At 40.2% G+C, this 12,527-nt stretch overlaps 1 protein-coding gene across 1 annotated transcript in view; it reads left to right on the top strand.

Annotated features, from left to right (window-relative positions):
• LOC139758804 (uncharacterized) overlaps positions 1-12,478 on the top strand; it is a 1,625,355-nt gene extending 1,612,877 nt beyond the window's left edge. The window contains exons 32-33 of the mRNA XM_071680623.1: positions 44-211; positions 10,364-12,478. Coding sequence (XP_071536724.1) covers positions 44-211; positions 10,364-11,116 — 921 coding nt within the window. The 3' untranslated portion in view covers positions 11,117-12,478. The remainder of the gene's footprint in view (positions 1-43; positions 212-10,363) is intronic.
• The last annotated feature ends 49 nt before the right edge of the window (positions 12,479-12,527 follow it).

The following is a 12,527-nucleotide window of genomic DNA, read 5'->3' on the forward strand; positions in this document are numbered from 1 at the left end:
AGTTATACAGTGAAATAAAAGCAAATTTTTTTTTCTTTTCCAGGATTTTTATGTAGCAGAGTTGGAACTTCAGATCAGTCAGGTAATGGGTAAGCTCGAAAACTTGGCTGAAACACTGGGTTTAGTGTTGGAACGCATGGATGAATTAGAAGAGGATCAAACATCTGTTTCAGATATCAGTGATAGTGCCACTCATCCAACAGGTGCAAAGGTGAGATTTTTTTAACCTTCAGGCGTAACATGTTCGTCAATTGATTTCTGAATAGTGTCAAACAGAAAGAATATAAATGGATGAAGTTGAGAAACTCAAAAGTGTAAACTTGAATAATGAAATTAAATTATGTAGATTAATATATCTTATGCCTCTGGTGCCCATTCCCTTATTTTAAGGATTTACTACCCATTCTGAAGTCTAGTTTTGATTGTTAAGGACTAAGGGTGTAGTATATCACGGGATTAAAAATCGTACCTGCCAGCCTTTTGAATTTGGAATAAATCCTGGAAAATCATTTCCCATAATAGATGCAGGTACTCATGGTGAAAAATGCATCTCCCTGGATGGTTGGGATGAATTTCAGAAATTATTAAAATGACTCATATTTTGGTAAGCATGATAGAGATTAATTTTCTAAAAATTATAGTAGCCCCACTCAATAATTTTTTTTATTGGTTAATGAAATAAATAAAACATTTATTGTAGCAAATGACAGGATATGTTGCTACTTATCAGTATATTACAATGTTAAAGCAGGGCTACCAGTGTGAAGCCAGATTAATGGCATTTCTTGAAATCCTTCATCTGTGGTGTCATGTTGTTTCACACAAAAAGTAGAAAGGTACTTTTTTCACCATGTTTATATGACCCATCATATGCATTTGAGAAATGAAGTGTAGACAACATCTCTTGCCCAAAGGTTATACAACCATGCTATAAATATGGTATGGGAGGCAAACTACTGGGAGAAGTGGGGAGTTTTTACCTAGAGAGTAAAGTGTGTGTGTGCAGGTACATTAGAGGTCTTAGTGGATCCAGGTGAAGGTGGGTCTGCAGCAAATTTGCGTGATGTCTATGACTGTTTCATCTGTCTATGGATAGGTTGGTGAGGAAGGTAAATGCCAGCATCTTAGAGAGAGGGGCAGGTCTGCATTCTGTAGGGGATGGGGGGCCTGGAAGGTGAGATAGTTATTGTTTGCTGATTACAAGGCGCTAGTGGCAGAAACCCGATAAGCATATATTTTATTTTGGATTAGTGTGAAAGGAGAAAGTTGTAAGTAAATGTGAATAAAAGTGAGAGAATAGGTTTTGCAGTGAAGAAAGACAGGCTATTTGGAGTGTAAGTTTGAATGGAGAGAATTAGGAGGAATTAGATTGTTTTCGGTGCCTGTGAATAGATATGGCAACAAATGGAATCATGGCAGCTGAAGTGAGCCAGAGGTTTGGTGAGGGGGCAAAGGTCCTCACCACATAAAGGAAAGTGTGGAAAGGTCTCTTGTCTGTAAGGGAAAAGATTGATGTGTTTGATGATATAGAAGTCCCAGTGATGTTGCATGGATCCTAGGCATGAGCCTTGGATAAAATTTTACTGAAGATGGTGGATGTACCCTGAAAGCACCACTTCCTATCCACATCCAAGCCCAACAGACCTTCCCATGGTTTACCCCAGATGCTTCACATGCCCTCGTTCTATCCATTGACAGCATGTTGACCCCAGTATACCACATAGTTCTAATTCACTCTATTCCTTGCACGCCTTTCACCCTCCTGTATGTTCAGGCCCCTATCGCTCAAAAATCTCTTCACTCCATCCTTCCACCTCCAATTTGGTCTGCCACTTCTTGTTCCCTCCACCTCTGACACATATATCCTCTTTTTCAATCTTTCCTCACTCATTCTCTCGATATGTCCAAACCATTTCAACACACCCTCCTCTGCTCTTTCAACCACTCATTTTATAACTACACATCTCTCTTGCCATTTCATTACTTACTCAATCAAACCCACTCACTCCACATATTGTCCTCAAACATTTCATTTCCAACACATCCACCACCCTCCATACAACCCTATCTATACCCATGCCTCGCAGCCATATAACATTGTTGGAACTACTATTCCTTCAAACATACCGCTCCTGTTTTTAACTTTCCAAAAAAGGGAACAGAAAAAAAGGTCCAAGTGAGGATATTCCCTCTAAGGCTCAGTCCTCTGTTCTTAATGCTACATCACTAACACAGGAAATGGTACATATAAAAAAAAAAAAAAAAAAAATATATATATATATATAATTTGGTCTCCCACTTCTCCTCGTTCCCTCCACCTCCGACACATATATCCTCTTGGTCAATCTTTCCTCACTCATTCTCTCCATGTGCCAAAACCATTTAAAAACACCCTCTTCTGCTCTCTCAACCACGCTCTTTTTATTTCCACACATCTCTCTTACCCTTACGTTACTTACTCGATCAAACCACCTCACACCATACATTGCCCTCAAACATCTCATTTCCAGCACATCCACCCTCCTGCGCACAACTCTATCCATAGCCCACACCTCGCAACCATACAACATTGTTGGAACCACTATTCCTTCAAACATACCCATTTTAGCTTTTCGAGATAATGTTCTCGACTTCCACACATTCTTCAAGGCTCCCAGGATTTTCGCCCCCTTCCCCACCCTATGATCCACTTCCGCTTCCATGGTTCCATCCGCTGCCAGATCCACTCCCAGATATCTAAAACACTTTACTTCCTCCAGTTTTTCTCCATTCAAACTTACCTCCCAATTGACTTGACCCTCAACCCTACTGTACCTAATAACCTTGCTCTTATTCACATTTACTCTTAACTTTCTTCTTTCACACACTTTACCAAACTCAGTCACCAGCTTCTGCAGTTTCTCACATGAATCAGCCACCAGCGCTGTATCATCAGCAAACAACAACTGACTCACTTCCCAAGCTCTCTCATCCACAACAGACTTCATACTTGCCCCTCTTTCCAAAACTCTTGCATTCACCTCCCTAACAACCCCATCCATAAACAAATTAAACAACCATTGAGACATCACACACCCCTGCCGCAAACCTACATTCACTGAGAACCAATCACTTTCCTCTCTTCCTACACGTACACATGCCTTACATCCTCGATAAAAACTTTTCACTGCTTCTAACAACTTGCCTCCCACACCATATATTCTTAATACCTTCCACAGAGCATCTCTATCGACTCTATCATATGCCTTCTCCAGATCCATAAATGCTACATACAAATCCATTTGCTTTTCTAAGTATTATATATATATATATATATATATATATATATATATATATATATATATATATATATATATATATATTTATATATATCTTAGGTAGTAGTTGGTAGGCAGCCAACCAGTGAGGTATATATCCAGTACTATATATATATATATATATATATATATATATATATATATATATATAGGAGGTGGAAAGATGGAGTGAAAAAGATTTTGTGTGATCGGGGCCTGAACATGCAGGAGGGTGAAAGGAGGGCAAGGAATAGAGTGAATTGGAGCGATGTGGTATACCGGGGTTGACGTGCTGTCAGTGGATTGAATCAAGGCATGTGAAGCGTCTGGGGTAAACCATGGAAAGCTGTGTAGGTATGTATATTTGCGTGTGTGGACGTATGTATATACATGTGTATGGGGGTGGGTTGGGCCATTTCTTTCGTCTGTTTCCTTATGCTACCTCGCAAACGCGGGAGACAGCGACAAAGCAAAAAAAAAGAAATATATATATATATATATATATATATATATATATATATATATATATATATATATATATATATATATAGAAAAAAAATATGGTATTGCAGTGGAATTTATTAAAAAAAGGGGGTGACTGTCTTGTTGATTGGTTGGTAAGGTTATTTAATGTATGTATGATTCATTGTGAGGTGCCTGAGGATTGGCGGAATGCGTGCATAGTGCCATTGTACAAAGGCAAAGGGGATAAGAGTGAGTGCTCAAATTACAGAGGTATAAGTTTGTTGAGTATACCTGGTAAATTATATGGGAGAGTATTGATTGAGAGGGTGAAGGCATGTACAGAGCATCAGATTGGGGAAGAGCAGTGTGCTTTCAGAAGTGGTAGAGGATGTGTGGATCAGGTGTTTGCTTTGAAGAATGTATGTGAGAAATACTTAGAAAAGCAAATGGATTTGTATGTAGCATTTATGGATCTGGAGAAGTTGATAGAGATGCTCTGTGGAAGGTACTAAGAATATATGGTGTGGGAGGCAAGTTGTTAGAAGCAGTGAAAAGTTTTTATCGAGGATGTAAGGCATGTGTACATGTAGGAAGAGAGGAAAGTGATTGGTTCTCAGTGAATGTAGGTTTGCAGCAGGGGTGTGTGATGTCTCAATGGTTGTTTAATTTGTTTATGGATGGGGGTGTTAGGGAGGTGAATGCAAGAGTTTTGGAAAGAGGGGCAAGTATGAAGTCTGTTGTGGATGAGAGAGCTTGGGAAGTGAGTCAGTTGTTGTTCGCTGATGATACAGCGCTGGTGGCTGATTCATGTGAGAAACTGCAGAAGCTGGTGACTGAGTTTGGTAAAGTGTGTGAAAGAAGGAAGTTAAGAGTAAATGTGAATAAAAGCAAGGTTATTAGGTACAGTAGGGTTGAGGGTCAAGCCAATTGGGAGGTAAGTTTGAATGGAGAAAAACTGGAGGAAGTAAAGTGTTTTAGATATCTGGGAGTGGATCTGGCAGCGGATGGAACCATGGAAGCGGAAGTGAATCATAGGGTGGGGGAGGGGGCGAAAATCCTGGGAGCCTTGAAGAATGTGTGGAAGTCGAGAACATTATCTCGGAAAGCAAAAATGGGTATGTTTGAAGGAATAGTGGTTCCAACAATGTTGTACGGTTGCGAGGCGTGGGCTATGGATAGAGTTGTGCGCAGGAGGGTGGATGTGCTGGAAATGAGATGTTTGAGGACAATGTGTGGTGTGAGGTGGTTTGATCGAGTAAGTAATGTAAGGGTAAGAGAGATGTGTGGAAATAAAAAGAGTGTGGTTGAGAGAGCAGAAGAGGGTGTTTTGAAATGGTTTGGGCACATGGAGAGAATGAGTGAGGAAAGATTGACCAAGAGGATATATGTGTCGGAGGTGGAGGGAACGAGAAGTGGGAGACCAAATTGGAGGTGGAAAGATGGAGTTAAAAAGATTTTGAGTGATCGGGGCCTGAACATGCAGGAGGGCGAAAGGCGGGCAAGGAATAGTGAATTGGATCGATGTGGTATACCGGGGTTGACGTGCTGTCAGTGGATTGAATCAGGGCATGTGAAGCGTCTGGGGTAAACCATGGAAAGTTGTGTGGGGCCTAGATGTGGAAAGGGAGCTGTGGTTTCGGGCATTATTGCATGACAGTTAGAGACTGAGTGTGAACGAATGGGGCCTTTGTTGTCTTTTCCTAGCGCTACCTTGCACACATGAGGGGAGAGGGGGATGGTATTCCATGTGTGGCGAGGTGGCAATGGGAATAAATAAAGGCAGACAGTGTGAATTGTGTGCATGGGTATATATGTATGTGTCTGTGTGTGTATATATATGTGTACATCGAGATGTATAGGTATGTATATTTGCGTGTGTGGACGTGTATGTGTATACATGTGTATGGGGGTGGGTTGGGCCATTTCTTTCGTCTGATTCCTTGCTACCTCGCAAACGCGGGAGACAGCGACAAAGCAAATAAATATATATATATATATATATATATATATATATATATTCTTTTCTTTCAAACTATTCGCCATTTCCCGCATTAGCAAGGTAGCGTTAAGAACAGAGGAGTGGGCCTTTGAGGGAATACCCTCACCTGGCCCCCTTCTCTGTTCCTTCTTTTGGAAAATTAGAAAAAAAAACGAGAGGGGAGGATTTCCAGCCACCCGCTCCCTCCCCTTTTAGTCGCCTTCTACGACACGCAGGGAATACGTGGGAAGTATTCTTTCTCCCCTATCCCCAGGGATTATATATATATATATATATATATATATATATATATATATATATATATATATATATACATATATATATATATATATATATATATATATATATATATATATATATATATATATATATATATATATATATATATACCCAGAGATTATATATATATATATATATATATATATATATATATATATATATATATATATATATATATATATATATATATATATATTATCCCTGGGGATAGGGGAGAAAGAATACTTCCCACGTATTCCCTGCGTGTCGTAGAAGGTGACTAAAAGGGAAGGGATTGGGGGGCTGGAAATCCTTCCCCCCCCCCCCCCTTTTTTTTTTTTCCCCAAAGGAAGGTACAGAGAAGGGGGCTGGATGAGGATGTTTCCTCAGAGGCCCAGTCCTCAGTTTTTAATGCTATCTCGCTGCCGCGGGAAATGGCGGATAGTATGAAAGAAAGAAAGAATATATATTTATATTTTATATTTTGCTTTGTCGGTGTCTCCTGCATTTGCGAGGTGGCACAAGGAAACAGATGAAAGAAATGGCCCAACCCACCCCCATACACAATGTATATACATACACGTCCACACACGCAAATATACATACCTATACATCTCAACGTATACATATATATACACACACAGACATATACATATATACACATGTACACATTTCATACTGTCTGCCCTTATTCATTCCCATCGCCACCCCGCCACACATGAAATAAAAACCGTGAGGTAACACTAGGAAAAGAGAACAAAGGCCACCTTCATTCACACTCAGTCTCTAGCTGTCATGTATAATGCACCGAAACCACAGCTCCCTTTCCACATCCAGGCCCCACAGAACTTTCCATGGCTTACCCCAGACGCTTCACATGCCCTGGTTCAATCCAGTGACAGCATGCCGACCCCAGTATACCACATCGTTCCAATTCACTCTATTCCTTGCTAGCCTTTCGCCCTCCTGCATGTTCAGGCCCTGATCACTCAAAATCTTTTTCACTCCATCCTTCCACCTCCAATTTGGTCTCCCACTTCTCATTCCCTCCACCTCTTTGTCAATCTTTCCTCACTCATTCTCTCCATGTGACCAAACCATTTCAAAACACCCTCTTCTGCTCTCTCAACCACACTCTTTTTATTACCACACATCTCTCTTACCGTATTATTATTTACTCGATCAAGCAACCTCACACCACATATTGTCCTCAGACATCTCATTTCCAGCACATCGACCCTCCTGCACACAACTTTATCTGTAGCCCATGCCTCTCAACCATATAGCATTGTTTGAACCACTATTCCTTCAAACATACCCATTTTTGCTTTCCGAGATAATGTTCTCGACTTCCACACATTCTTCAACGGTCCCAGAACTTTCGCCCTTCCCCACCCTATGATTCACTTCCACTTCCATGGTTCCATCCGCTGCCAAATCCACTCCCAGATATTTAAAACACTTCACTTCCTCCAGTTTTTCTCCATTCAAACTTACCTCCCAATTGGCCTGTCCCTCAACCCTACTGTACCAAATAACCTTGCTCTTATTCACATTTACTCTCAGCTTTCTTCTTTCACACACTTTACCAAACTCAATCACCAGCTTCTGCAGTTTCTCACACGAATCAGCCACCAGCGCTGTATCATCAGTGAACAACAACTGACTCACTTCCCAAGCTCTCTCATCCACAACAGACTGCATGCTTGCCCCTCTTTCCAAAACTCTTGCAATTCACCTCCCTAACAACCCCATCCATAAACAAATAAAACAACCATGGAGACATCACACACCCCTGCCGCAAACCAACATTCACTAAGAACTAATCACTTTCCTCTCTTCCTACACATACACGTCTTACATCCTCGATAAAAACTTTTCACTGCTGCTAACACTTGCCTCTCACACCATATGTTCTTAATACCTTCCACAGAGTATCTCTATCAACTCTTATCATATGCCTTTTCCAGATCCATAAATGCTACATACAAATCCATTTGCTTTTCTAAGTATTTCTCACATACATTCTTCAAAGCAAACACCTGATCCACACATCCTCTACCACTTCTGAAAGCACACTGCCCTTCCCCAATCTGATGCTCTGTACATGCCTTCACCCTCTCAATCAATACCCTCCCATATAATTTCCCTAGAATACTCAACAAACTTAAACCTCTGTAATTTGAGCACTCACTTTTATCCCCTTTGCCTTTGTACAATGGCACTATGCAAGTATTCTGCCAATATATATATATATATATATATATATATATATATATATATATATATATATATATATATATATATATATATATATATATGTATATATATGGGTATATATGTATGTGTCTGTGTGTGTATATATATGTGTACATTGAGATGTATAGGTATGTATATTTGCATGTGTGGACGTGTATGTATATACATTGTGTATGGGGGTGGGTTGGGCCATTTCTTTCCTCTGTTTCCTTGCGCTACCTCGCAAACACAGGAGACAACGACAAAGCAAAATAAATATATAAATAATATATATATATATATATTTATGTTGACTGGTTGTTGAGGATATTCAATGTATGTATGGTTCATGGTGAAGTGCCTGAGGATTGGCAGATCCATGCATAGTGCCATTGTACAAAGGCAAAGGGGATAAAGGTGAGTGTTCAAATTACAGAGGTATAAGTTTGTTGAGTATTCCTGGGAAATTATATGGGAGGGTATTGATTGAGTGGGTGAAGGCATGTACAGAGCATCAGATTGGGGAATAGTAGTGTGGTTTCAGAAGTGGTAGAGGATGTGTGGATCAAGTGTTTGCTTTGAAGAATGTATGTGAGAAATACTTTAAAAAATAAATGGTATATAGCATTTATGGATCTGGAGAAGGCATATGAGAGTTGATAGAGATGCTCTGTGGAAGGTATTAAGAGTATATGGTGTGGGAGGCAAGTTGCTAGAAGCAGTGAAAAGTTTTTACTGAGGATGTAAGGCATTTGTACAAGTAGGAAGAGAGGAAATTGAATGGTTCTCAGTGAATGTCAGTTTGCAGCAGGGGTGCATGATGTCTTCATGGTTGTTTAATTTGTTTATGGATAGGGTTGTTAGGGAGGTGAATGCAAGAGTTTTGGAGAGAGGGGCAAGTTTGCAGTCTGTTGTGGATGAGAGGGCTTGGGAAGTGAGTCAGTTGTTGTTCACTGATGATACAGCGCTAGTGGCTGATTCCGGTGAGAAACTGCAGAAGCTGGTGACTGAGTTTGGTAAAGTGCATGAAAGAAGAAAGCTGAGTAAATGTGAATAAAAGCAAGGTTATTAGGTACAGTAGGGTTGAGGGACAAGTCAAATGGGAGGTAAGTGTGAATGGAGAAAAACTGGAGGAAGTGAAGTATCATAGATATCTGGGAGTGGATTTGGCAGCGGATGGAACCATTTAAGCGGATGCGAGTCACAGGGTAGGGGAGGGAGCAAATGTTCTGGGAGGGTTAAAGAAAGTGTGGGAGGTGAGAACGTTATCTTGGAGAGCAGAAATGGGTATGTTTGAAGGAACAGTGGTTCCAACAATGTTATATATGGTTGTGAGGCATGGGCTATAGATAGGGTTGTTCGGAGGAGGATGGATGTGTGGGAAATAAAATGTTTGAGGACAATATGTGGTGTGAGGTGGTTTGATTAAGTAATGAAAGGGTAAGAGAGATGTGTGGTAATAAAAAGAGTGTGGTTGAGAGAGCAGAAGAGGGTGTATTGAAATAGTTTGGTCACATGGAGAGAATGAGCGAGGAAAGATTGACAAAGATATATGTTTCAGAGGTGGAGGGAACGAGAAGTGGGAGACCAAATTGGTTGCAAAGTTGCACTCCTCTGACCCAGGTAGCCGTCTCTTCTTTCTACTTACCCATATTGACTACTGTCATTCTGTCTATAAACATGCAATCTCTCCTTGTCATACATAACACTTAACTAGCACAGCTTATTTCATGTAAATCTAGACTTTATGGTGGTAAGTGCTATGGGCTAGCCCTACCTCTTGGCTAAATGGTATGAACAATAGATAAAAGTAGTAGTTAGGAGTGTTAGGGAAAACATTATGTAGAAGTTAGTATAAACCTTAGGTAGCAGTCAGTTGGAACATCAGGTAGGATCCTTTGCAAACACTGCTCTAGAATTGCCCTCTACCAGTGGCCTGTTAAGGGTGAGGCACTGAAGGCCAAGATGTAGCATTGGAGTTGCCATAGCCACCCCCTTGTGGGAGTTTCAGAAGGAAACAGGCATCTGAGGCATAGATAGATAGAAAAAATAATTTTGAAATAACAAATGATATCTGAAGTGTTTTATAGTTGATTTAATATTGCAGGGCTTGATGTGCAGTTATGATTGCTTATGGTATCCTGAAGAAAAGATCAAGAGTTCTTTGAAGACTGAACTTCAAGAAGCATTGAGACCACTGCAACATAGCACACAAGATTTAAAAGAAGCTGAGCATAATAGACATTTGCTTCCTAACCAAGTCAGGTCCTCTGAAGGTAGTACAGTAAATGAGAAACAAAGGGATGAGAACAGTCACAACATTCCAGTAGAAACTTCATTTAATCTGGATGCTTTTACTGATATTGCAAGTTGTCAGACAGTAATTGAAGCACTTGCTCGTAACTGGAATCTTAATATGACTACATTAGATCCGTCAACAAAATTGGGAGCCCATGATGATGGTGGAAGGTTAGCCAAGTTTTTGAAAGATGTTTCAGCTGCTTCTGAAGAAAGTGTTACTTCTTTTGGAAAATATGGTAAGACAGTTGGTAAATTGAAATTGAGTTCGAAGCTGCATCCAAGTTATGAGTCTTTAGCAGCAGTGCAGAATCACCATGGTGATGCATCAGAAACTTTAGGCCTTCATTCTGTAAAGTCACCAGTAATAACACCACAGTATACATTTGGGTTACAAACTCAGATCCATACTTTTCCATCAGGACAAACTGATAGTCCTACCCAAGGACCTGTGGGCATAAGCTCAAGGCTTTGTCGAACTCAGACCCAAGGGCGTGGCAAAGGTCATGTAGATTTTCTAGATATTGTAAGTCTTGACAGTGAAGACGACAGTGAATGTTGAAATGATAGGATAGGATGAAACAGAATTTTTGTTAATCATTTACAGCGAAATTAAGATTTTTAGGGAATGTAGTGATAACAGCCAATTTGATTTATGTAGGACTTTATGAAAGCTTTCAAATAAAACCCCTTTGTTTACTTTATTATTCAGATTTTGAAAGCTGAAAAAGAATCCATGTCAAAATATGTAACGTGTGCTTGATCATTATTGTTTTGTATATTTGATTTTATGTATAATTACCTGTGGACCAATTTCTATGAAAGATTCATAGTGTTACCCAGGACTTTTCTAAAGGCTCTTGCAGTCCAAGGCTGTGTTACTTCCAGAAGCAGAGGAGTCTTTATTTCTCTGCTGCTGTAGGTAGAATAGCCTTGGGCTGCAAGAGCCTTTTGAGAGGTTCTGGGGTAACACTGAGTATTTTCTAGTAGAACTGGTCCAGGAGTAATTATAAATAAATCAATTATTGTAACATAGTACAGATTTATTTACAGTGCTGTAGAAAATGTTTCAAATCAGTTGTTAATGACTGTGTGTATGTATGTTATATGGAAGTGCTAATTCATATGCACTATATTTGTATATATATACATATACCTCTGTGTTGTACAGTCAGGTTCTGTAAAATGGTATCTGTTGGTTGTGTGAGCCAATGGGAAGTGACCAGTGGAAACCCTGTTGCTCACCGATGTGAGACAGAGGGTATTCGATTACATAGTATTTTCAGTTATTTCCCTTTTAGGGGCAATCACAACCTAGCTATAGTGCCCTTTTAGGGGCAATCACAGCCTAGCTGTAGTGCTCCCACCTGCTACGCAGGGGTGCTGAGGTCAATCCTGGCTGTTGGAGGTTTTTATATTCCCTGCATGTCATACAAGGAGACTAAAGGGGGGGGGGGGGGGGGCCTCGTTTTTTACCTTTCAAAAAAAAAGAAAAAAAAAAAAAAGGAACAGAGAAAGGGGCCAATCAAGGATATTCCCCTTAAGGCTCAGTCCTCTGTTCTTAACACTACCTCGCAAATGCGGGAAATGGCGAATATGTATGAAATATATATACATATATATATGTGTAACATACAAAGCTCCATCAGCCAGGATCGAACCTGGGACCCCTTGTGCAAGAGGCAGGCATGCTAACCGCTAGGCTAAGGGTCTGTATAATAGGAAACAACTATTTGAAATACTAAGTACTCGAATACCCTTCGTCTCACTATGGTGAGCAACGGGGTCTATCGGTTGTTTCCGAACAGAACACATAGCCAGCTGAGAGCGTTTTACCGAACCTGACTGTACAACACGGAGTTATATGAATACGAATAAAGTGTATATGAACGCGCACCTTCATAGAACATACAAAGCTCCATCAGCCAGGATCGAACCTGGGACCCCTTGTGCAAGAGGCAGGCATGCTAACC

Source organism: Panulirus ornatus, chromosome 31 (genome assembly GCF_036320965.1).
Source record: "Panulirus ornatus isolate Po-2019 chromosome 31, ASM3632096v1, whole genome shotgun sequence".
Taxonomy (NCBI): domain Eukaryota; kingdom Metazoa; phylum Arthropoda; class Malacostraca; order Decapoda; family Palinuridae; genus Panulirus; species Panulirus ornatus.